This window comes from Rana temporaria, chromosome 12 (genome assembly GCF_905171775.1).
Source record: "Rana temporaria chromosome 12, aRanTem1.1, whole genome shotgun sequence".
NCBI lineage: Eukaryota > Metazoa > Chordata > Amphibia > Anura > Ranidae > Rana > Rana temporaria.
Genome location: NC_053500.1, coordinates 34,587,819 through 34,615,309, shown reverse-complemented (window position 1 = coordinate 34,615,309; position 27,491 = coordinate 34,587,819). Strand labels below are relative to the sequence as shown.

The following is a 27,491-nucleotide window of genomic DNA, read 5'->3' as shown; positions in this document are numbered from 1 at the left end:
CTTCAATGCAAAATGCCCCCCTTGTGACTCTAATGCAAAGTCGCATCCTATAGACTTCATTGCAAAAACTCCCCCAGTGACTGCAATGCAAAATCGTGTTCCATAGACTTCAGTGTCTTTCTTTTTTCAATAAGCACAACAACCAGGGCCGATCCACCCTATAGGCTCACTATGCAAGCCGCTTAGGGCCCCCCAAAATCACTAGAGGCCCCATCTGGTGAGAAGTCATTTTCGGCCCCTCACCCCGCTTCTTAACTCGCTGGCTGCATGGGAGAAGAGGTAAGAAGGCGCAGCACCCCCCGCTTCTCACTTTAACCACTTCCATACCAGGCACTTACGCAGCTTCCCGCCCAAGCCAATTTTCAGCTTTCAGCACTGTCGCACTTTGAATGGCAATTGCGCGGTCATGCTACACTGTACCCAAACAAAATTGGCGTCCTTTTTTCCCCACAAATAGAGCTTTCTTTTGGTGGTATTTGATCACCTCTGCGATTTTTTTTTTTGCGCAACAACTAAAAAAAGGCTGAAAATTTGGAAAAAAAATTACGTTTTTATTTTTTTCTGTTAATTTTTTTGTAAATAAGTTTTCTCTTTCAATTACGGGCACTGATATGGCGGCACTAATGGGCACCGATGAGATGGCACTGATGGACATCGATGAGGTAGTACTGACGGGCACAGATGAGGTGGCACTGATTGGCGGCACTGGTATGCGACACTGATGGGCACACATAGGCGGCACTGATGGGCACACATAGGCGGCACTGATGGGCACACATAGGCGGCACTGATGGGCACACATAGGCGGCACTGATGGGCACACATAGGCGGCACTGATGGGCACTCATGGGCGGCACTGGGCACTCATAGGCGGCACAGATGGGCACTCATGGGCGGCACTGATGGATACTTATGGGTGGCACAGATGGGCACTGCTAGGTGGGCACTGGGCATGGATGGGCACTGTGGGGTGGCACTGATGGACACTGGGGTGGCGCTGATGGACACTGGGGTGGCGCTGATGGACACTGGGGTGGCAGCACTGATTGTTGCCAGTCAGTGCCCATTTGTGGGCACTGACTGGCATCTTTTTTCTGTATGTTTTTATTTTTTTTAGACTTTTTTTTTTTTTTTTTTGTTTTTTTTTTTTTTTTGCCCACCCTGGTGCTCCAGGGTGGGCATCCCTGGTGGTCCAGTGTGGCGATCCGAGGGGGGGCTGCGCTGATAAACAATCAGCGCGAACCCCCCCTGTCAGGAGAGCCGCCGATCGGCTATCCTCTGCTCGCGTCTGTCAGACGCGAGTGAGGAAGAGCCATCGGCGGCTCTTCCTGTTTACATCGTGATCAGCCGTGGTTGGACACGGCTGATCACGTGGTAAAGAGTCTCCGCCGGAGGCTCTTTACCGAGATCGGAGATGCAGGGTGTCAGACTGACACCCCGCATCACCGATCGCCGCGATGCGCGCCCCCACGGGCGCGCGCGGCATGAAATCCTGCAGGACGTTCTAGAACGTCCTGTCAGGATTTCATAACCACTTCCCGGACGTAAATCGGCCATAGGCCGGGCGGGAAGTGGTTAATGTAAGATGTCATTTCTGACAGCAGAACACTGTCGGCAGCACCCCCCCTCCCCCCGATTCTCAACTTTAATGTGAGATGTCATCTTGCTTAGGGCCCCAGGGAGGTCAGGATCGGCACTGAGCACAACAACTCTGGGGAAGCGGGCTGGTATGGTTCGGGTGGGGGGGGCTGGTATGGATTTGGGGGGACCCCATGCCGTTTTTTCTCCTTGACTTTTTTTTTTGGCAATTCCTTTTTTTGTTTTTTTAGCTGTCAGCGGTTGACTCATCAGTTGTTAGGGACGCGGCAGCCAGCTTACCGGCCCGCTCCTTAGCAACAGGTTATATACAGTGGGCCAGATTCTCGTAGATCGGCGTATCTTTGATCCGGCGTAGCGTATCCTATTTAGCGTATCCGTAGCGTAAATAGGCCGGCGTAAGCCCGCCTAATTCAAATGTGGAACAGGGGGGGCGTGTGTTATGTAAAATAACCATGACCCGACGTGATTAACGTTTTTCACGAACGGCGCATGCGCCGTCCGTGGACATTTCCCAGTGTGCATTGCTCCAAATACGCCGCAAGGACGTATTGGTTTTGACGTGAACGTAAATTACGTCCAGCCCCATTCACGGACGACTTACGCAAACGACGTAAAATATTCAAAATTCGACGGGAACGACGTCCATACTTAACATTGGTACGCCTCATGTAAGCCTCATATAGCAGAGGTAACTTTACGCCGGGAAAAGCCTAACGTAAACGGCGTATCTGTACTGCGTTGGCCGGGCGTACGTTTGTGAATTCGCGTATCTAGCTGATTTACATATTTCTAGGCGTAAATCAGCGTACACGCCCCTAGCGGCCAGCGTAAATATGCAGTTACGATCCGACGGCGTAAGAGACTTACGCCGGTCGGATCTAGTACAAATCTATGCGTAACTGATTCTATGAATCAGGCGCATAGATACGACGGCTCAGACTCAGCGATACGCCGGCGTATCTGGAGATACGCCGGCGTAACTCGTACGAGAATCCGGGCCATTGTGTGCATTTATCCCAATTAAGACAACTCTTAGCCCTTCTCCTTCTGTATCTAGCTGATTTACATATTTCTAGGCGTAAATCAGCGTACACGCCCCTAGCGGCCAGCGAAAATATGCAGTTACCATCCGACGGCGTAAGAGACTTACGCCGGTCGGATCTAATAGAAATCTATGCGTAACTGATTCTAAGAATCAGGCGCATAGATACGACGGCTCAGACTCAGCGATACGACGGCGTATCTGGAGATACGCCGTCGTATCTCCTTTGAGAATCTGGGCCAGTGTGTTTAAAGAGAAGAAAAAACCCCAAGATGCATGAAAACTGCATTCAAAAACACATAAAAAACTTGGGTTTAAAAATGAAAAACGCACCACAAAATGTGCCTGAAAGTCGCATCAACAGCAACCGCATAGACGTGATCCAAGACTTAAACAGGGAGTTTGAATGAGGCTGAGAACGTCTGAATAATCTCCCAGTACAGTCTTCTTTTACATTGACTATAATTGTCCCACGCTTTGATAAACGATCGCTTTATTTTCTGACCGATCTCTTCTGATAATAATAATTGATCTGTAGTCAACAACCCATTCCATAATATTATTATTATTATTATACAGGATTTATATAGCGCCAACAGTTTACGCAGCGCCACATGCCACATAGTGGATTTCAAATCGATCGAGAAGATACGATCGCAACTTACAATCGTAAATCATCGATCGTATCTCCATTTCTGCAATGTAGCCTCATAATCTGATCGATTGAAATACAATCCTATTCATGTACCAGGTATGCAGAACGATGGGTGGCCGATTGACTCAAATTTGATCGAAATCGATCGGAAGAGAAGTTACGACTATGCGATTTGCGTGCCGATTTGATTGTTTTGATTGAATCGCACATCGATCAGATGATAAAATTGCAGCGTGTATGGTCACCATTGGCAATCGGTGATACTTGTAATTCAGATGTGTGTTTTGATGTTAGACGCTCCATTCTTTAATATACCGCGCCGGATTCCCAGTGCGCAAACCGTACACAGCATCCAATCACTGTCGTGTATTTTGTAGATCTCTGTATGCAGGATGATGAATGTGAAGGGAACATAGACGTCCTTTCCTTAGATATTTCCTCTCCCCGTCTGTCTTCTCTGTGGCTTCTTCTTATTATCTCAGTGATAACCTCTACCTCTGTCACTGTGTGACACCCCCCCTCCCCCCCCCCCTCCATCCCTTCACTGGATGGTAGGTGGGGCTCCCAGCACATATTAATACATCTGCCCTAGTTACATCAGTACCAGGCATGTACATCGTCCTTGTCTTCCATAAAGTGCGTGCGTCCTAACCGTATACGCAGCACCATAGGAGGCGATCGCCACAACCGGTGCTCTTTATTAACCCCGAACGCCTAAAATAGAACATTTTATTTTATATCTCTGATGTGACCTTTCATATCGTTCTACATTCTACTTCATTCCTTAGAAATGTCTTAGCCGAAAATAAATCCACGTATTTACACATTTGTATACACATTCTGCCATTAAATGCACCACCGCTATGATACTCATATTTACAGTGACGTCACCTGTCCCCCCCCCCCCTTATATAACTGATTACATCATCACTATCCAAATAAAAAGATATGATTTAAAGGATATGTTACAGTTATTATTGTATGTTGTACTATAGATAGATAGAATTTAAGGGATAAATCTGAATTATTATTATATGGTATGTAATATACAGTAGATATATAAAATACAATTTCTAATAATAATTTCTAATTTATTAATTTAAAGGATTAAAGGATAGATTACATTTATTATAGTATGTTTTTTATATATATATATATATACCATACAATTACATACAATACCATACATTTTTTTTATTTATATATATATATTTTCTTAAGTATATATTACATTGATAAGTTTATTTTATGTGTGTGTATATATATATATTACATTTTTATTGTATGTTGTGTGTATATATATATATATAACGCCATTAATATCGCGTTTAACGCACAGCCCTAATATATATATATATGCACATTTTACGTTTACTTTATGTTTATATATATGACATACAATAAAAAATGTAATCTATCCTTGTATACTAATATAGATATATAGATAGATCTATATATAGATATAAATATATATATCTATATATAAAGTACATATTATTTTATCTCCGACATTGCTATGTTCTGTATGACGGCACGGCAGGAAAAGTAGGTCACCAATATGGCAGCGTAGAATAACTCCTGTAGCTCCTCGCTTTTCAGCGGTGCAAGGGTTAAACCGAGCCAGCATCATGGCTGGTACCCATCCTGGGTAATCCTCCGGTTACCATGGAAACTAGAGAGGGATGCTCAAAGCACCAAGCCTTAAAGGGGGCTTGGTGATAGGGGGACAAAGGATGGTGGGCTTTGCTTCCCGTAAAGCAGGAAACCCACCAGGTCCTCCCTGCCTTTCCATTCCGTAGTATGTACACTTTTTGGCCCTGACCAATCGAGGGGCAGCATGCCTCTTGCCTTGGGTTTCTACTGGTTGAATGTCTCTACAGTTGGCTTTTTTTTTTTAACCCTTTGATGGGTTCACTGAAAGGCTGTAGGTCGTGTTTGATGGCTTTTTCTCAGCACTGGCTAGCTTGTTGCTGTCACTGTGGCTTTGGTTCTCCTCCCATGCCCCTTATCCAACATGTGAGGACGGGGATGGGCGTAGAAAGCGCAGAGAGAACCAGCAGAGGCAGAGTGGTAGTGGTAATAGAATAAAGTCAGAAAGAGTGCAACAGAGAGAAGATCAGTAAGAGCGAATAGCAGAAGAGACATTATGAGCAGCCCTGAGCTGCCCAAAGAGGAGGTATCTATGGATCCTACAGAGGAGTCCAATTCACACCAGGAAGGTAATTCTTTTTTTTCTTCAAGAATAATTAATTTGATGTTTCAAATGTTTGCCTACTTTGCAGGAATTGACAAAACTATTAAAATGTTAGCAAAGCAGCCAGGTTCCACCGTACATTCTTAGGGCAACTACTTGAAGCGGCAGGACGCAGTTCCATTTAATTGTTTGTTGTGCCAAGTGACCAAAGGTGGAAACGTAGGTGCACCTGGGACGGGTAATGACTCTCCCCCTCCTCTGGCTTCATGTCTGTGCTGTGCGTTATCATACATGTGATAATGGGAGTTAAGCTGTGCTTTGCTCTAATGCCCCGTACACACGATCGGAATTTCCGATTTATTTTTTCCATCGGATTTTCCGTTAGTGTGTAGCCAGAGGCGGCTCTAGGCATTGTGAGGCCTTAGGGGCAGATCCACAGAGGGGGTACGCCGGTGTATCTACTGATACGCCGGCGTACTTTCAAATTTCCCACGTCGTATCGTTGTTTTGAATCCTCAAAACAAGATACGACGGCTTCTGGATTAGATCCGACAGGCGTACGGCTTTGTACGCCTTCGGATCTAAGGCCCAGTACAGACGAGCGGACAGTCCGATGAAAACGGTCCGCCGGACCGTTTTCATCGGACATGTCCGCTCGGAGATTTCTGTCTGATGGTTGTACACACCATCAAACAGAAATCCGCGCGGACAGGATACGCGGTGACGTAGCCGCGCCGTCGCCGCGGCGACGTGCGCGACCCTGGAAGGTCAATGCTTCCACGCATGCGTCGAATCACTTCGACACATGCGAGGGCTTTCGGCCGAGCAGACATGTCCGGTAAGTCGTACAGACGACCTAACATGTCCGACGGACAGGCTTCCAGCGGACATGTTTCTTAGCATGCTAAGAAACATTTGTCCGCTGGAAACCTGTCCGATCCGCCGGAAAATTGTCCGGTCGGACGTACAGACGACCGAACATGTCCGCTGAAACTGCAGATGCAATTCTTCGGCGTCCGCTGGGTGGCGTTCACGTCGTTTTCCGCGTCGGGTATGCAAATTAGCTATTTCCGACAATCCACGAACGTACGAGCGGCCGTCGCATTTTTTTATGTCGTCTGTAGTCGGCTTTTTCCGGCGTATAGTTAAAGCTGGTAATTCGTCGCGTATAGTTAGACTTGCGTTCCCGAGTTTAATTTGATATTTTTTTTTTTTTGCTTAAGTCGTCCGTTTTTAAAAAAAATGACGTCCTTGCGACGTCATTTAGTGCAAAGCACGGCGGGAAATTTAGGGACGGCGCATGCGCAGTTCATTCGGCGCGGGGACGCGCTTCATTTAAATGAAACACGCCCCATAATCACCGATTTGAATTCTGCGCCCTTACGCCGCCAGAGATAGACTACGCCGCCGTAACTTACGGTGCAAATTCTTTGGGGATTCGAACCGGCCAAAAGTAAGTTACAGCGGCGTAGCGTATCTCACATACGCTGCGCCCATCTATTTCTATGTGGATCTGCCCCTTAGGCAAAACTTGACATGGGGCCCCACTCACACAGATGATGGGGAAAAATAATTTCAAGGACAAGAGCCTCTTCCCCACAACCCAGGCCGGAGGTTGTGGGGGTCTGCGGGTAGGGGGCTTATCGGAATCTGGAAGCCCCCTTTAACAAGGTTGCCCCCAGAGCCTGCTCTTTAATAACTAAGGGGCGGGGCCGAACGGCGATGTCATCTGCTGAACCCGCCCCCTTGTGACGTCATTGACTGAGGGCATGCTGGGTCATTGACATCACAAGGGGTGGTGTCACCGATATTTTCTGGTTGTTAGGGATGCTGGAGGCCCCACTCCTAAATCAGGGCTCTTATTGCTGCCTGAGCACAGCAACGTTAGGGTCCCCTGTCCCTCAAAACTGGAGTAATGCATTGGGTAAGTTAGGCGGCCGCGAGGCCCCAGTGAGTGTGAGGCCTTAAGCAACCGCCTAATTAAAGAGCTCTAGCTCTGTGTGTAGCCCCACCTGAGTTTTTTCATCGGAAATTCCGATGAATTCCATCTGACTTTCGATATAGAACATGTTCTATATTTTTCCGATGTGATTTGGCCGGGCAAAAGCCTGATCGTGTGTACGCTACATAAGGCCGACCTATTTTTTCTTAAACATTGAAAGAGCACACTTGCTCAAGTTAGGCAGCTCTAGGCAGACTGGGCTACCCTCCAGTGGGTGCATACCATGTTTCCCCGAAAATAAGACCTACCCTGAAAATAAGACCCAGTGTTATTTTCCAGAAAGGCTGCAATATAAGCCCTACCCTGAAAATAAGACCTAGTTTAAAATGCTTGTATAATCCACTCTATTACAGTAGTATATAATGTACAATGTGTGTGTTTCTGTAATATAATTGCGGGGAAGAGAGCTCCGGAGGGTCACAGAAGCGCAGAACGGCGCTCTAAAAAAGGTATTTGGCACAATTATATTACAGAAACACACATTGTACATTATATACTACTGTAATGAAGTGGATTATAGGATTTTACAAGCATTTTAACTTGGTTCATACTGGGGATTCCTGGCAGGGAGGGAGAAGGGGAGAGAAGACAGCACATCACATGGTAAGACCTACCCCGAAAATAAGCCCTACTGTGTCTTTTGTTGCCAAAAGTAATATAAGACCCGGGCTTATTTTCGGGGAAACACGGTAGCAGGCTACTAGAAAAAAAAAAACATTAGAACAGGGGTGTCAAACTCAATTTCATCGGGGGCCGCATGGGCATTATGATTGCCCTCAAAAGAGCCGGTTGTATCTGTAAGATTTGATGTCCAGCGCATCCCCTCCCCTTTACATTAGATGTCAAGAGCCACCCCACCGTCAGAAGTTGAGTCCCCCACTCTCCCTTACATCACAGTGCTCCCCCTTTCCTTATGCTGCTGCTGGAAAGAAGCTGGATGCATTTCTTGAAAGCAGCAAGTAAGGGTCTGGAGAAAAACCAGAGGAGGGCTGGAGCTCTCCTGCAGCTGCAGGAGAGGTGCGAGGGCCACATGAAATGGCCTGGAGGGCCGGATTCGGCCCTCAGGCCTTGTGTTTTACACCTGTGCATTAGGAGGAGCACCAAACCAAATGATAGAGGACTCCAAACTGATTTATTACTTTGCACTCAGAAAGCAGCCAACATGTTTTGGCGGGTTGAAAAAATCTTCCTCCTTCATCAGGGCCTCAGATAAAGTAAGGCACTTGATTGAACTCAAAATAGGACTTTCTTGTGTAAATCTATGGAAGGAATGCTAAACATCAAACTCCTCTAATTGGCTGCTGAGAAGAAGAGGCTCCGCCTGGATCCCTCTGGCGCCACCTGCCGCCCAGAGATGAGGCTGCATCTCTGGAGCACAGACTGACCCACAGGACAATCCAGAATTGGCGACAGCCAAATTTAACAAATCAGTGAATGAGAGCAACATAACTCTCTCATTTCCCCACTAAATTTAATATAGCACCTGTACGAAAAGTACACAGGCGCTACATTTACATAGACACCCCGAAATCTGGTGGAAAGCCTTCCCAGAAGAGTAGAGGCTCTTATAACCCAATTGGAGTCAACTTTATATTAATGCCCATGGTTTTGGGATTGAATGTCCAACAAGTTGATATGATATGGTGTCCACAAATGTTTGCTCATTTAGTGTTCCTTCAGGCACTGAGATGCTTCTACTGCTTTCTGTCTTGCAGGGATGCAGCAAGTCCTGCAGGCGTTTTCTGATCTCCCTCCTTCTTCCGATCTGGATCTCATCTTCCTCAAAGGCATCATGGAGAGTCCTACGGTAAGTAAAAAGGATAGAGAATCAGAGATGTGATGCAGTAAAGCAGGGCTGACATAAGGGGTGGGCAGGAGGGGAAGCTGCCCTAGGCGCAGTGAGGAACTGGGAGGTTGTGCTGAAATGGGTAATTCGGAGAGGGGGGGGGGGGATTGTACTAGAAGGGTGGATTTATTTTAAGAAGGGGAATTTGGGTAGGGGAGGTGTGCTAGGAGAGGGCATCTGGGGTGGGGGATTTGTGCTGAGAGAGGGGGATTTGGAGGGAGGGGGATTTATGCTCAGAGGTTAAATTTGAGGGGTAGAGTTTGAGTGCTAGGAGGAGGGTTTTGGGGAGAGAGAGAGAGGATTTGAGGCGGGAGGGGGGAGCGTAAGTGTAAGAGCGCGGAATTCAAATGTTAAAGATGTGGGCGTGTTTTATGTTAATTTTACTTGACCCGACGTAAATTACGTTTTTTTTTTTACGGGGGGTATCCCAGTGCGCATGCTCGAAATTAACCTGCAACAAGCCAATGTTTACGACGTGAACGTCATTCTACGCAAAGCCCTATTCGCAAACAACTTACGCAAACAACGTAAAATTTTCAAAATTCGACGCGGGAACGACGTCCATACTTAACATAGGATACGCCTCATATAGCAGGGGTAACTATATGCCGAAAAAAGCCTTACGGAAACAACATAAAAACATGCGCCGGCTGGACGTACGTTCGTGGATCGCCGTATCTAGCTAATTTGCATACTCGACGCGGAAATCGACGGAAACGCCACCTAGCGGCCAGCGTAAATATGCACCTTAGATCCGACGGCGTACTAAGACGTACGCCAGTCGGATCTAGCCTAGCTTCAGGCGTATCTTGTTTTGTGGATACAAAACAAAGATACGCCGGAGCAAACTAGAAGTTACGCGGCGTACAGTGGCGTATCTAGGGTATGGCAGCCATGGCAAGTGCCATGGGTGCCCTATGAAGGGGGCGCTGTTGAGTGGCTGGGCAGCAAGGCACTTACCAGGGTCTGAGGGTCTCTTCTGCCCTCCTCCCGAGCATAGGCAGGATCGCCTTTTCAGCACCTTTGCTAATGGACAATGGCAGTGCTATCCCTGCTGCGTTCAGCCACAGCCCTCCCCTCTTCTCCCAGGCTCTCCCATTTCATCTGGTTGGGTTGGCAGCGCACAAAGAAGAAGGAGGAACATCAGTTTCTCCCTCTCCTCTGTGAAAACTGAGGCCTTAAGTGATGAAGATTTCATCACTTCCAGTATTGGTTCTGCATTTTCCTGGCCTTGGAGGGCAGAGGAGGGATCAGGGGTCTAATAAACCCCAGATTTCTCCATAAAGAAGCTATGTCACTACCCAAGGTATCACAAGGGATGATAAATATCACTAGTTTTGTTAGCTGTTTCTTTTTTGTTAAGGTTATCTGAAAGATGGGTTTCAAATGTTCCCACAGGGGCGCAGTTTTAGCGCTTGCCATAGGCGCTATTTTCACTAGATACGCCTCTGGCAGCGTATCAATAGATACGCCAGCGTAACTGCTTTGTGGATCTGGCCCTTGGTGTGCCTAATCTGTTAAAGGCTGCATAGCCCCGTAGATATATTACAGTGCATCCGGAAAGTATTCACAGCGCCTCACTTTTTCCACATTTTGTTATGTTATAGCCTTCCAAAATGCATTAAATTCATTATTTTCCTCAAAATTCTACAAACAATACCAATGACAACGTTAAAGAAGTTTGTTTGAAATCTTTGCAAATTTATAAAAAATCCCATGTACATAAGTATTCACAGCCTTTGCCATGACACTCAGAATTGAGCTCAAGTACATCCTGTTTTCATTGGTTATCCTTGAGATGTTTCTACAACTTGATTGGATTCCACCTGTGGTAAATTCAGTTGATTGGACATGATTTGGAAAAGCCCACGCCTGTCTATATAAGGTCCCGCTGTTAACAGTGCATGTCAGAGCACAAACCAAGCCATGAAGTCCAAGGAGTTGTCTGTAGACCTCCGAGACAGGATTGTATGGAGGCACAGATCTGGGGAAGGGTACAGAAATCTTTCTGCAGCATGGAAGGTCCCAATGAGCACAGTGGCCTCCATCATCCATACATAGAAGAAGTTTGGAACCACCAGGACTCTTCCTAAAGCGGGCCGCTCGGCCAAACTTTGCGATCGGAGGGAGAAGGGCCTTAGTCAGGGAGGTGACCAAGAACCCGTGGTCACTCTGACAGAGCTCCAGTGTTTCTCTGTGGAGAAAGGAGAACCTTCCAGAAGAATAATCATTTCTGCAGCACTCCACCAATCAGGTCTGTATGGTAGAGTGGCCAGACAGAAGCCACTCCTTAGTAAAAGGCACATGACAGGCCGCCTGGATATTTGCCAGAAGGCACTTGAAGGACTCTGGCCATGAGAAACAAAATTCTCTGATCTGAAGAATCAATGATTGAACTCTTTGGCCCAAATGGCAAGCGTCATGTCTGGAGGAAACCAGGCACGGCTCATCGCCTGGCCAATACCATCCCTACAGTGAAGCATGGTGGTGGCAGCAGCATCATGCTGTGGGGATGTTTTTCAGAGGCAGGAACTGGAAAACTAGTCAGGATCGAGGGAAAGATGAATGCAGCAATGTACAGAGATATCCTTGATAAAGACCTGCTCCCGAGTGCTCTGGACCTCAGACTGGGGCGAATGTTCATCTTCCAACAGGACAACGACCCTAAGCACACAACCAAGATAACAAAGGAGTGGCTATGGGACAACCATGGGCGTCCACTGAAATCTTTTCAGGGGAGGGCGCTCCCGCAGCGGGGATACACATTTAACCATTTCTTCAAGCGCTAGCAGGGGTTAAAAGCGCCCCGCTAGCGGCCAAATAGCGCAGCTAAAACGATGGTAAAGCAGCACTTTTTAGCGACGCTTTACCGATAACGCGGCCAGTTGGCAGTGTGAAATAGCTCTTGAGATAATTCAGTTTCACTCCATGCCCATATAAATATAGCCTAGAGAATGTACAGACCACCCTTCAGCACAGACCCCTCCTTTCAGCACAGATGGACCTCCCTCTTCAGCACAGCCCCCCCATTCCGCACAGACCACCCCTTCATCATAGATGGACCTCCCCTCCCCCCATCCCATTCAGTACCTCAGATCAGCCATCAGCACGGCCGGGTCACAGCAGGTTCCCTTCCCCTGTGTACACATAAACACTGTAGGGGGAGGCGGCTTCACTCTGCTCGCTGTGTCTGTGTGACATCCGGCCCGGGACCGCTCAGACAGCCCGGGGCCGCAAGACTTCAACACCTTCTCGATTTTCCAGGGGGGGTCAATTGCCCCCCCTTGCCCTATAGAGCGGACGCCCATGGGGACAACTCTAATGAATTTAATCCATTTTGGAATAAGGCTGTAACATAACAAAATGTGGAAAAAGTGAAGCGTTGTGAATACTTTCTGGATACATTGTATCATTCTTATAATTCAAAATGTCCTGGAAAAAAACAGCAAGCTCTATATGAAATTCTTATCACAGTAGCCGTACCTGCCCCCCACCCTTGAATAAGCTTATTTTTCTCTCAGAGAGATTGACCAAAAAATTTATAGCAAGATATATGGGGCTTAGAGGCCTTCCAAATAACAGTTCATCTTATGTCGGATGATACGTAGGTTGTATGCAGAGACAGGAAAGGCTTCTGCCTCAGGCACTGTGCTGATGGTGGGGGCGCAGCCGGGGCCCGTATTAGGTTAAAGCTAATTCATTTTTATTAACCCTTTTTATCTCTCAGCTATTATTACTTCTTTCTTTTCTTTGTACATTTGCATGTGTTAGTTTTGTAAAAAAAAAAAAATACTTTGTACCAAAAATATAATTTTAGTGAATTACAAGCTACTTTAGTTACACGATTTCTTACCATAATGTTATTGTAAATCTGGCTCTGTTTTAACATGCTGATTATGACTAAATCACAATGGCTTTTCCATGTCCCAACACCATCACCCTTCCCAGTCTGCTGTCCTAGGACCAGATAGAAATAAGGCTAGGGCCAGAAGACAGTGGTTGCCTTAGTACTCTGTGCACCTACCCAGTCAGGGCCAATCCTGGGCGGGTGTGAGGGGTGCTCTGCACCCTGGCACCACAGAGGTGGGGCACCGAGCGGCCAAAGTGTCAGACTGCTCCGCTCCTTCCTCCCTTCCTTGAGTCGGCAGCTGCTAGGGCGGCGGGAAGGCACTGAAGCTGGGGGTGACTGTCCCTGAAGAAAAGTTGCGCTGTGTCGGGACAAGGTCATATAACACCCAGGGCGAAGATGCCAAACTGTGCCCCCCCAAATCCTCTTCCCTCCCCCAAAAACATTTGAGCACTAGTTTTCACACTTACCTCCTAAGCATAAATTCCCTTTGCAAGTCCAAATTCTCCCCCCCTCCCCCCAAGTAATCCCCCAACTTCCAGTACACATCCCCCCTCCCAAATCAAAGCCTTTCCCTCCGCAACTTCCCCCTTCTAGCACATATCCCCCCCATAAATCCCCTCTCCTAGCACTTATTCTCCCCTGCTAGCACAAATCCCCCCAATCATCCCTACTAGCACAAATCCCCCCCTAAATCCCCTTCTTTACTCATATCCACTCCCCAAGTGTCATACCAACTGGGGGGCAGTCTGACCCGGGTGCCACACAGTGCCCCCACCCCCCTGTGAGTGAAGCGGTGACAACGGGATGGGTTGCCTTAGTACTCTGTGCACCTACCCAAGGCTGTCTTAATGAGAGGGCACTCCTGGGCACTGCCCAGGGGCCCCAGCTGCATGGAGGCCCCTGCACTTTCCCCAAAGCAGCTGGTCCTTGAGCCGTCCTACCTACCTGCAATGTCTTCATTGTAGGGGCCCCAGAGTATTACTTTGCCCAGGGGCCCATGATGCTATTAAGACGGCACTGCACCTACCCAGTGTCGGGACAAAGTCATATAGCACCCAGGGCGAAATTGCCAAACTGCGCCCCCCCCCCAAATCCTCGCCTAGTTTTCACACTTACCTCCTAAGCATAAATTCCCTTTGCAAGTCCAAATTCTCCCCCCCCCCCCCAAGTAATCCCCCATCTTCCAGTACACATCCCCCCTCCCAAATCAAAGCCTTTCCCTCCTCAACTTCCCCCTTCTAGCACATATCCCCCCCATAAATCCCCTCTCCTAGCACTTATTCTCCCCTGCTAGCACAAATCCCCCCAATCATCCCTACTAGCACAAATCCCCCCCTAAATCCCCTTCTTTACTCATATCCACTCCCCAAGTGTCATACCAACTGGGGGGCAGTCTGACCCGGGTGCCACACAGTGCCCCCACCCCCCTGTGAGTGAAGCGGTGACAACGGGATGGGTTGCCTTAGTACTCTGTGCACCTACCCAAGGCTGTCTTAATGAGAGGGCACTCCTGGGCACTGCCCAGGGGCCCCAGCTGCATGGAGGCCCCTGCACTTTCCCCAAAGCAGCTGGTCCTTGAGCCGTCCTACCTACCTGCAATGTCTTCATTGTAGGGGCCCCAGAGTATTACTTTGCCCAGGGGCCCATGATGCTATTAAGACGGCACTGCACCTACCCAGTGTCGGGACAAAGTCATATAGCACCCAGGGCGAAATTGCCAAACTGCGCCCCCCCCCAAATCCTCGCCTAGTTTTCACACTTACCTCCTAAGCATAAATTCCCTTTGCAAGTCCAAATTCTCCCCCCCCCCCCCAAGTAATCCCCCATCTTCCAGTACACATCCCCCCTCCCAAATCAAAGCCTTTCCCTCCTCAACTTCCCCCTTCTAGCACATATCCCCCCCATAAATCCCCTCTCCTAGCACTTATTCTCCCCTGCTAGCACAAATCCCCCCAATCATCCCTACTAGCACAAATCCCCCCCTAAATCCCCTTCTTTACTCATATCCACTCCCCAAGTGTCATACCAACTGGGGGGCAGTCTGACCCGGGTGCCACACAGTGCCCCCACCCCCCTGTGAGTGAAGCGGTGACAACGGGATGGGTTGCCTTAGTACTCTGTGCACCTACCCAAGGCTGTCTTAATGAGAGGGCACTCCTGGGCACTGCCCAGGGGCCCCAGCTGCATGGAGGCCCCTGCACTTTCCCCAAAGCAGCTGGTCCTTGAGCCGTCCTACCTACCTGCAATGTCTTCATTGTAGGGGCCCCAGAGTATTACTTTGCCCAGGGGCCCATGATGCTATTAAGACGGCACTGCACCTACCCAGTGTCGGGACAAAGTCATATAGCACCCAGGGCGAAATTGCCAAACTGCGCCCCCCCCCCAAATCCTCGCCTAGTTTTCACACTTACCTCCTAAGCATAAATTCCCTTTGCAAGTCCAAATTCTCCCCCCCCCCCCAAGTAATCCCCCATCTTCCAGTACACATCCCCCCTCCCAAATCAAAGCCTTTCCCTCCTCAACTTCCCCCTTCTAGCACATATCCCCCCCATAAATCCCCTCTCCTAGCACTTATTCTCCCCTGCTAGCACAAATCCCCCCAATCATCCCTACTAGCACAAATCCCCCCCTAAATCCCCTTCTTTACTCATATCCACTCCCCAAGTGTCATACCAACTGGGGGGCAGTCTGACCCGGGTGCCACACAGTGCCCCCACCCCCCTGTGAGTGAAGCGGTGACAGCGGGATGGGCTCAGCGGCGATATGACAGGGCAGGAAGAGCCCAGAGAGGTGAGCTGTGACAGGGTGTGGAGGGACCCGGCTGGGCCGGGTGCTGACTGTACCACTACCCAGATGACACCCAGGGCCGGTGGCCGGATTGACACAGCAGAGCAGAGGAGGAGAAAAAAAACACTCTTTCTCCTCCTGTACAGCAGGGGACATAGAGACAGTGAGCAGCACTGAATAGAGGAGCTGCTGGAGTTAACTTTCTAAGTTAACCAGCACGTGATTGGTTGCTTTGTGGTCCTAGCAACCAATCATTAGCTTGTTAATATGAAAAATTAACTGCAGCAGTTCCCACTCTCTGTTTAGTGCTTCTATGTCTACCCCTCTGCATGAGTGAGGTAGGAAGGGGCAGAGCTGTGGGGGGGGGGGGCTGGGTTTACAGATGGCCACCATGCCAGGAGGCATTGCATAGGCAGGGCAGCTGAAATCTCAGGATTTTCACATCAAAAGCATGTCGGTTTTGGACATATCAGGGACAGATGTAAAAAAAAACACAGATGTTTACATACTGTCCCTGGTTTTATTGAGCCTGGCAACCCTGGTGGGACCCCCTAGTGGCATGGGGCCCTCGGTCAGTGCCCGAGAGTTCCAATGGTCAGTCCGACCCTGGCTGTGTAACATGCAGGGGTCTAGAGCTGTAGGGGGAGGGGTGGAGGCTGAGTAACATGAAGGGGTCCAGAGCTGTGGGGGGGTCTGTGTAACATGCAGGGGACCAGAGCTGTAGGGGGGCTGTGTAACATGCAGGGGGTCCAGAGCTGCGGGGGGGCTGTGTAACTTGCAGGAATCCAGAGCTGTAGGGGAGGCTGTGTAATGTGCAGGGGTCCAGAGCTGCAGGGGGGGGCTTGTGATGTGAAGGGGTCCAAAGGTGCGGGGCTGTGTAATCTAAAGGTGTCCAGAGTTGTGGATGCTGTGTAATGTAAATGGGTCCAGAGGTGAAGGGGGATGTGTAATGTAAAGGGGACTGTGTAATGTAGAGGGGTCAAGAGGTGCAGGGGGCTGTGTAATGTAAAGGAGTCCAGAGGTGCAGGGGGCTGTGTAATTTAAAGGGGTCCAGAGTTGTGGATGTTGTGTAATGTAAAGGGGTCCAGAGGTGAAGGGGGATGTGTAATGTAAAGGGGTCCAGAGGTGCAAGGGGCTGTGTAATATAAAGGGGTCCATAGGTGCAGGGGGCTGTGTAATGTAAAGGGGTCCAGAGGTGCAGGGTGTTGTGTATTGTAAAGGAGTCCAGAGGTGCAGGGTGTTGTGTAATGTAAAGGGGTGCAGGGTGTTGTGTATTGTAAAGGAGTCCAGATGTGCAGGGTGTTGTGTAATGTAAAGGGGTCCAGAGGTGCAGGGTGTTGTGTAATGTAAAGGGGTCCAGAGGTGCAGGGTGTTGTGTATTGTAAACAGTGGCGGCTGGTGCTCTATTTTTTTGGGGGGGCGCAAACAAAACCCCAGTCAACCCCCCCCCCCCGCCACTCGCAGACAATGGGACCTGCAGACAGACAGAGAGACAGATAGATAGATAGACAGACAGATAATAAAACAAATAGATAGATAGATAGATAGATAGATAGATAGATAGATAGATAGATAGATAGATAGATAGATAATTAGGCAGATAGCTATAGATAGATAGATAGATAGATAGAGGGAGGGGGAGGGAGCGAGAGATAGAGCTATATATAATTAGATAGATAATTAGATAGACAGACAGACAGATAGATAGATAGAGAGACATAGCTAGATAGAGCTATAGATAAATAGATAATTAAACAGATAGATAGATGGAGGGAGGGGGAGAGAGATAGAGCTATAGATAATTAGATAGATAGATAATTAGACATACAGATAGATAATTAGATAGATAGATAGATAGATAATTAGACAGACATATAGATATAGATAATTAGATAGATCGATAGATAGATCGATAGATAGATAGATAGATAATCAGACAGACAGATATAGATAGATAATTAGATAGAGAGCGATAGATAGATAGATAGATAGATAGATAGATAGATAGATAGATAGAGCTGTAGATAGATAAAGAGATAGAGCTGTAGATAGATAATTAAACAGACAGATATATAGATATAGATAGATAATTAGATGGATATAGATAGATAGATAGATAATCAGACAGACAGCTAGCTATAGATAATTAGATAGACAGACAAATAGATAGATAGATAGATGGAGACATAGAGATATAGAGCTATAGATAGATAGATAGATAGATAGATAGAGACATAGAGCTATAGATAGATAGATAGATAGATAGATAGAGACATAGAGCTATAGATAGATAGATAGATAGATAGATAATTAAACAGACAGATAGATATAGATAGACAGACAGATAATTAGATAGATAAATAGATAGATAATTAGACAGAGGTAGCTAATAGATAGATAGATAGATAGATAGATAGATAGATAGATAGAGACATAGAGCTATAGATAGATAGATAGATAGATAGATAATTAAACAGACAGATAGATATAGATAGACAGACAGATAATTAGATAGATAAATAGATAGATAATTAGACAGAGGTAGCTAATAGATAGATAGATAGATAGATAGATAGATAATTAAACAGACAGATAGATATAGATAGACAGACAGATAATTAGATAGATAAATAGATAGATAATTAGACAGAGGTAGCTAATAGATAGATAGATAGATAGATAGATAGATAGATAGATAGATAAGAGACATAGATAGATAGAGACATAGATAGATAGAGAGAGAGAGAGAGAGAGAGAGAGAGAGAGAGAGAGATCGATCTATAGAGAGAGAGAGAGAGAGATAGATCTATAGAGAGAGAGAGATAGATAGAGCTATAGATAGATAGAGACATAGAGCTATAGATAGAGAGATAGATAGATAGAGAGAGATAGATAGATCTATAGATCGAGAGATAGATAGATAGAGCTATAGATAGATAGATAGATCTATAGAAAGAAAGATAGATAGATAGATAGATAGATAGATAGATAGATAGATAGATAGATCTATAGATAGAGCTATAGATAGATAGATAGATAGATAGATAGATAGATAGATAGATAGATAGATAGATAGATAGATAGATAGATAGAGCTATAGATAGATCTATAGATAGAGAGATAGATAGATAGATAGATAGATAGATAGATAGATAGATAGATAGATAGATAGATAGATAGATAGATAGATAGATAGATATGGCTATAGATAGATAGAGAGATAGATAGATAATTAAACAGATAGACAGACAGAGAGAGAGAGAGAGAGAGAGAGAGAGAGAGAGAGAGAGAGAGAGAGAGAGGACAGGCAGGACAGTCAGATAGATTAGATAGGCAGACAGAGATAAGAGATTTGTAAAGCACAGCTGCAGGACGCAGGTACTCTAAGCCCTCACACACATACAGGAGATGTGAAGCACGGCACCCTCCCCCCTCCCTCCTGTCCTCTCTCAGTCCGATCACAGTACAGGCTGAGCATACAGCACAAGGTGCTGGAAATGATGGGGAGGACAGGGACACTGGACAGGACAGACAATGAGACAAATAAAGTGTTTTTAATAAAGTTAATTACCTTAGCCCTCCTGGAGTCAAAACCGACAGTAACACTGCCCTGGGGAAAGCACCGCCCATTTCCTTCTGCAGTGAGGAAGCAGCAGGACCCAATTAGAGAGGAGAGTGGAGACACTGGAGAGTGATTGGCTCATGGCGCACAGCACATAGCCACAGAGCTTAAAAAAAAACTGCAAATGAAGCGTCTTGCCTGCTGCATTGGCATGACGCTTCAATGATGCTATAGCAGTGCTCTGAGTCTTTGACCGGCGCTCACCCTGAACATGCACCGTCTTAAAGGACCTTTTTTTTTTCTTAAAGGGCCCAAAAAAAAAAATTTTTTTTTCATTTTTTTTTTTTTTTTTTTTTTACTGGCTTTGGGGAGAGGGGGGGCGGCGCCCATGCGCCCCCTGGTGAAGGGGGATGTGTAATGTAAAGGGGTCCGGAGGTGCAAGGGGTTGTGTAATATAAAGGGGTCCATAGGTGCAAAGGGATGTGTAATGTAAAAGGGGCCAGAGGTGCAGGGTGTTGTGTATTGTAAAGGAGTCTAGAGGTGCAGGGGGTTGTGTAATGTAAAGGGGTCCAGAGGCTCAGGGTGTTGTGTATTGTAAAGGAGTCTAGAGGTGCAGGGGGTTGTGTAATGTAAAGGGGTCCAGAGGCTCAGGGTGTTGTGTAATGTAAAGGGGTCCAGAGGCTCAGGGTGTTGTGTATTGTAAAGGAGTCCAGAGGTGCAGGAAAATCATGGACACCACTGCCAGTCACCCTGTAAGGGTGCTCCCTGCGTTCCAGCTGGCATGAATTACCCTAAACTCAGATGTAGGTAAATTGAATGGAAGTTACAATGTCTTGCACAATTTCTAGACAGAAATAGAATTTCACTGGTCAGTTTTATATTGGCTTGGAGTCTGATTTGTATTGAATATAATGAATTAAATTCCAGGTGGATTCTCAGTAAGAGTGTTTTTTTTCTCTCCGACTGCTGAATGTTCTTTTATTATGCGTTTGTCCTTATTCAACCAAAACTGCCCTTTACTTCTGCCATAGCCCCATGAGCGGATTGAGGAAACCCGGCTGGAAGCCGTGAGGGAAAATAATCTGCAGCTGGTCCAGGAAATCCTCCAAGATCTGAAGCCTGCAGTCAGAGAATCCAATGGGGCAGCAGCTGAGTTGCGGAATATCCTGCAGGAGCCACATTTCCAGGTAGCACAGACTCCCCTTTTCATTTTACGTATTTATCACACTTTCACTTTTATACAGTAAAACATTACGTTTAACTACTTCAGCCTCAGACCATTTGGATGCCACTGATTCGGCACTGCGTCGCTTTAACTGACATTTGCGCGGTCGTGCGACGTGGCTCTCAAACAAAAGTTACGTACTTTTTTCCCACAAATGGAGGACGTGACAAAAAAACAGCACCCTACCCTTACACACTATCAGTGGTTCCCTAATGCCAATCTTATGGCTGTAATGAATCGTACAGTTTTACTTGTTTGGATCTTCTTCCTCTATAGTCTCTTTTACAAACTCATGACTCGGTGGCTTCCAAGAACTATGAGACTCCTCCACCAAGCCCACTTCTGGATCCTACCCTGAGCAACCAACCTGTTCCACCTGATGCTGTGCGTATGGTGGGTGTCAGAAAGAATGCAGGAGAGCATTTGGTAAGCTGGAAAGTGGTTCTCTTCCAATTTCCACTGCTGTTAATACTTTTATTTTTGTTGTTAAAGTGCCTTTCTTCCATCTCTTCCTCCAGGGTGTGACTTTTCGTGTGGAAGGTGGTGAGCTGGTGATTGCACGTATCCTGCATGGTGGTGTTATAGATCAGCAAGGCCTTCTTCATGTGGGAGATGTCATAAGGGAGGTGAATGGACAGGAGGTGGGAAGTGACCCTCAAGCTCTACAGGAGATGCTGCGGGATGCCAGCGGGAGTGTGGTGCTGAAAATACTCCCAAGCTATCAGGAGCAGCATCCTCTGAGACAGGTACACAACAGAAGAGCAGAAGTACATACAGCGATGATTTGGTACATGTCTAATAAATAATGAAATAATAGGGGAACTTTTGATGTTTCTTTTTTTTTTTTTTAACAGAAACGTTTTTATTGAACAAATCAGGATTACAATACAGTCCGAATCCGACATTCAGATATTACTTAGTTACAGTATCAGTTTGAAATATCCATAATGAGCATCCTACCAATCCATAAAAAATATAATTTCTACCATTTCTCAACTGGTGATAATTCCCAAGAATATTCTCATCTGGGTCCGGTCCATGATAAACTTAGGGTACTCGACCTCCCTCCCCTGTGGGGAGGGAGATCGAGCCAAGACTTCATGAAGGGTGTACCAGGCATAGAACATCTTTATTGAGAAGGCAGGCTCTTATATACACCAAAAAGAATGCTTGCAATAATTAGATGGACAATGACACACTCCACCCACAACATCATACAATGGGTACTAACAAGCCTCCAATACACATCTTTTAGGAAACGGACATTCTGGGCCAGATCCACATACATTTGGATCGGCGCAGCGTATCAGAGATACACTACGCCGCCGTACCTTACCTGGCGTATATTCGAATCCGTAAGTTACGGCGGCGTAGTGTATTTCTGGCAGCGGAATTCAAATCGGCGGGTAGGGGGCGGGTTTCATTTAAATGAAGCGCGTCCCCGGGCCGAATGAACTGCGCATGCGTCGTCCAGAAATTTACCGCCGTGCTTTGCGCGAAATGACGTCGCAACGATGTCATTTTTTGAAATTAGACGTGAGTTACGTCCATCCCTATTCACGGACGATTTACGCAAAAAAAAAAAATCTAATTTCGACGCGGGAACGACGGCCATGCTTAACATGGCTTAACATGGCAATTAACATGGCAAGTCTATCTATACACCGCAAAATACCAGCTTTAACTATACCCGGAAAAAGCAGACGTTAGAAAATGCGACGGCCGCGCGTACGTTCGTGGATCGTCGTAAATCGCTAATTTGCATACCCAATGTGGAAAATGACGCAAACTCCACCCAGCGGGCACCGAAGTATTGCACCTACGATCCGAAGGCGTACGAAGCCGTACGCCTGTCGGATCGAACCCAGAAGCCGTCGTATCTTGGTTTGAGGATTCAAACTAAAGATACGATGCAGGAAATTTGAAAGTACGCCGGCGTGTCAGTAGATACGCCGGCGTACTTCGTCTGTGGATCTGGCCCTCTGTCTCTACAATAATCTACATGAGTTAATTACTAATCATTTAGGTGACAAAAGATAAGCTCTTCTCACCTGCTACACAATACACATTTATCCTCAATCAAAATTCACACAATACAGTGTCAATTAGCATCACACCATGAAAGGTTCCTGAGAGCCAGACTAAGGTTCATTTACATGACAGTAGCAGACGACATTACAACAGCAAGCTTTTATAGTACACCCGCCCTCTCTCTGCCTGGGAGATATTGAGATCAGTCAAGGAATAAACCGATTATCTCCAGGCAGAGAGCACACAATTTTCCCCAAAGTTGGAACACCCGTTTTCACACAAGGTATCCCTACCATTACATATCCCCTGATAGCCCCGATCTGGGGGACCAACATATCCAAATTTCACCCAGATCGTTCCAGGGGTTCTTAAAAAACAAACCGAACCTATGAGAAAATACCGAATAAAGTCTATTTTCTTCACAGGTGAGAAGGGGGGGTTTGTTAACCCCCATCTGGAAAAGGGGGGGAATCCGTCATTTGGTCCCCCACCTCTCCGGCTCCCTACCCACTCACGTCCACCCATGCAGCCCACACGTTATCAAATTTAGCCGTCGGATCTTAACTGCATATTTACGCTGGCCGCTAGGGGCGTGTACGCTGATTTACGCCTAAAAATATGTAAATAAGCTAGTTACGCAAATTCACGAACGTACGCCCAGCCGACGCAGTACAGATACGCCGTTTACGTTAGGCTTTTCCCGGCGTAAAGTTACCCCTGCTATATGAGGCGTACATGCGGCGTACCAATGTTAAGTATGGACGTCGAATTTTGAAAATTTTACGTCGTTTGCGTAAGTCGTCCGTCAATGGGGCTGGACGTAATTTACGTTCACGTCGAAACCAATACGTCCTTGCGGCGTACTTCGGAGAAATGCACACTGGGATATGTCCACGGACGGCGCATAGGCCGTTCGTAAAAAGCGTCATTTGCGTGGGGTCACATAACATTTACATAACACACGCCCACATCTTCCACATTTGAATTAGGCGGGCTTACGCCGGCCGATTTACGCTACGCCGCCGCAACTTACGGAGCAAGTGCTTTGAGAATACTGCACTTGCCCGTCTAAGTTGCGGAGGCGTAATGTAAATAGGATACGTTACGCCCACTCAGAGATATGACGCTGTACGTGAATCTGGGCCTAAGTTCGGGCAGATGTTGGCCATCCTATGTGGGGTGTAGTACGCCCTGTGAATAAACTTCAACTGGATAAATCTATCCTTGGCCGCTATCATGGGTGGGATATAGGTTGATATACAGTCCTCCCACTTTTTATGTTTCTTAGGCCCCGTACAGACGACCAAACATGTCTGCTGAAACTGGTCCGCGGACCAGTTTCAGCAGACATGTTCGGTCGTGTGTAGGCCCGAGCGGGCAGGATTCCAGCAAACATTTGCCCGCCGGGCCTTTTCCCAGCGGGCAAATATTTCTGGACTTGTTTTAAAACAGCCCGCTGAAATCCTGCCCGCTCGGACATGTTCGGTCGTCTGTACAGACCTACCGTACATGTCCGAGCGCCCGCCATCCCTCGCATGCGTCGAATGACTTTGACGCATGCGTGGAAGCATTTAACTGGCAGGGCCGCCCACGTCGCCGCGTCATCGTCGCGGCGACGGCGCGGACACGCCCCGCGTATTGTTTACGCGCGGATTTCTGTATGATGGTGAGTACAGCCACCATACAGAAATCCCCGGGCATACATGTACGGCGAAAACAGTCCGGCGCACCGGTTTCATCGTACATGTATGCTCGTCTGTACGCGGCCTTACACTTTCATTGTGCATGAAGAACCTGATATCTCCAGCCCACCTTCTTCAAGTCCATGCTTACTCACTTTCATATGGTAAAGAAACTGAGCTTCATTATAACATACATAACAAAGCACGTCTTTTTACTTTACAGGTGTTCGTAAAGTGTCATTTCAGCTACGACCCTTCTAATGACAGTCTGATCCCATGTAAGGAGGCAGGGTTGGCTTTCCGGGCAGGTGACCTCCTGCAGATTGTCAACCAGGAAGACCCGAACTGGTGGCAGGTCAGTAACAACAATACATCTATGGATGTTTCCTTCCTCTCTGTTCATATTAATCTACCCATAGACATCAGACGACTTTTAGGATGTAAAGAATTAACTGAGTTAGCAGACACAAGTATGGCCAGAAAGGGGGTTATTTTTTGCAATCAATGTTTAGGATTCAAGAAATACTTGCAATAATTGGACCATTTATGACCTCCCTTGAAGGCCATAATGAGCAGCTCAGCCACCAGATGTTATCACACACAGTGATTTTGCATTGTGTGTTTTAAAATTGCCTTTCCAGAAGCTTTGATCTTTTTCTCTTCAGTTTCAAAGAGCCAATAAGAATATAATTAAGCTTCATTTCCACTGGCGTTTTTACAGCCACTTGTGTTAGCCTTTTTTACAGCTTAAAAATGCCTGTCCATGTTTATTTTGAAAAAAAAAAAAAAAAAATGTTGTGAGCTTTTGTGAGCCCCGGTAGCGTTTTTGAGCGTTTGTGCGCGTTTTTGAGCGTTTTTTAATGTCTGGTGTTTTTACAGCTCTATTGCTGGAGCCACAGAACGCCCTGGTCCCGCGTTTTTTTTACAGCTCAAAAACGCCTATGCCATTTGCAGCTCAAAAAAACGCAGCTCAAAAGCTGTGAAAAACGCTCAGAAAAGTGGCTGTAAAAACGCCAGTGGAAATTAAGCCTTATTGTCACCCATTGACGGAGAATGGTGGTGGGTCTAAGCTCTCCACGGCAGGCAGATATTCTCCTGCCTGACACTGTATGTTTCAAATATTCCAAAGATGAAATGTTGAATGCGGTCTTACAATGTTGAAAAAGACAAAGGGACACTTCTTGTGCCTGGAGTAAATAAGGTTTAATCTCCACAATGGAAACTGGCCCTTTCACACGTAAAAGCACACCTTTCCAACACAACAAGAGTACATAAATTCGATTCCCCTTTAAGTCCTATGTAACTGTTCATATTGCTGCTTTGTGTTTGCACTGCATTTTGAAAAGTTACCCATACTGCATCTTTGGTCCACTTTGGCGCACAAAAAATGCACCCCCCATTGATTTCTATAGGAAATGCCCCAAATATGCATCAAAAACACGCCCACATTGAGCCATGTGTCAATTTTTCACAGGTGGCTGCTGGGAGTAAAGAATCCAGAAAACACACCATATACGCATTAAAATTGCATCATCAACACAATATGCATTTTTGCAAAACGTATACCGAGTTTTTAAGCATACCAGTGTAAAAGGGCCCTAAGAGCAATGCATATTATAGAAAAGCCCTCCACAGGAGATGGATCTAGCCAACTCAGTAGATTGCTTTAAAAAGGAGATGTATATGTTTCTAAATGCAAAATAACTGGCTATATGAAATAAAGTCTGGCAGCTTACCTGTTTCCATCTGTTCATCAGAGGCCTGACTCTGTTCTGGTTCCCTTTTTATTACTTCCCCTTACTGTATGGCCCCACCCAGGCCATCACAGGAAGTCTATATTAAATGTTGCACTACAGGTCTGCAGTGCTGTTCAACCGTGTTGTTAGCTTAAGTTCCTGTCTGCAGTGTGCTACGATTACCTTCCTGTGTACCGTTTTTGGCTCGTCCCTGACTTCTCCTGTTTGCCTGTGCCCCTGACCTTTTGCCTGTCCCTTAGTTACCCTTGTCTGCCTGTTGCCCTGACCTGGCCTTACCCATCACTATCGTTTGTCCTGCTTGCTGCTTCCCCTCTCTCCCTGTGGAGCGTGACCTAGGGGATCCCAGGGGTCGCGACCTGGATCCAGCTGCGGCGAAGGCCATCCTCACCACTAGAGGCTCTGGTGAACACAAAGCTGGGTCTTAGACTCCGCGCCCTGGGCGATCTTGGTTTCACGCTTCCTTTTCTGATAGCAGCAGTCGGCTATAGGGTTCACTACCCTGTGGTGCATCCCTGACCCCAACAGGGTGCACTTGTCACCTGGCCTCAGGTGACCTGACACTAATGGTTCCAGGAATGCTTTTTTAATTTATTCATTTCTGGTTGAACTCAATGGACATAGATTTTTTTTCAACTCATGCGGTCATACACTATTCGATTTTTTTTTCATTCAGCCTTAAGCCCTGCGTCATACACAGAGAGATGTCTGCATACTCATATTGTGGCATCAATGTTCAGCTGGGAATTTGCTACCTCCTGTTAACTAAGCGGCAGCTTGAGCAACTGTTTGGTGTCTAAACAGACCACCTATACAACACAAATCTTTTTTTCAGACCTCCCTGTATCAAGAGGGGTCTCCTCTCTTCCATTATTTTTGATGCCCATAGGATTACAAAGACATCTCTCCTGAAAGAACTGACCAATGGATGTTGGTGTCACTTTGAGAGTTCCTGTGCCTTCCGGGGTGGGTTACCCCTTGATCCGATTCCCAGTGACCTTTGTTGTGGCGCGGCCCCCCCCCCCCCTTTTGTTATGTGACAATAATCCATATGTACCATCTGACAAATCTATACCTGTGTAAAGCTCCTAAGGAAGCGGCTATTACGAAAAAAACATGAAACATGTAGAGCCTCTATACATTATACTGTGGATGGTTGGAAATTTTATTGGCAACAATAGAATGTAAAATATGAGTTACTGCATGGCTGTCACAACACAATATATTTATTAATATATTTATTCTATGAATATGTAAATGAA

General features: G+C 46.6%; 1 protein-coding gene across 3 annotated transcripts in view; it reads left to right on the top strand.

The window, feature by feature from the left end:
* The window catches only part of MPP2 (membrane palmitoylated protein 2), a 53,005-nt gene that overhangs the window by 5,838 nt on the left and 19,676 nt on the right, over positions 1-27,491 (top strand). The window contains exons 1-6 of one of the 3 annotated variants that reach the window (XM_040330180.1): positions 5,265-5,515; positions 9,208-9,299; positions 20,569-20,724; positions 21,039-21,188; positions 21,281-21,508; positions 24,699-24,830. In XM_040330180.1, coding sequence (XP_040186114.1) covers positions 5,443-5,515; positions 9,208-9,299; positions 20,569-20,724; positions 21,039-21,188; positions 21,281-21,508; positions 24,699-24,830 — 831 coding nt within the window. In that variant the 5' untranslated portion in view covers positions 5,265-5,442. Of the gene's footprint in view, positions 1-5,264; positions 5,516-9,207; positions 9,300-20,568; positions 20,725-21,038; positions 21,189-21,280; positions 21,509-24,698; positions 24,831-27,491 lie in introns of those variants that run through there. The other 2 variants (XM_040330181.1, XM_040330182.1) reach the window with 2 other exon arrangements.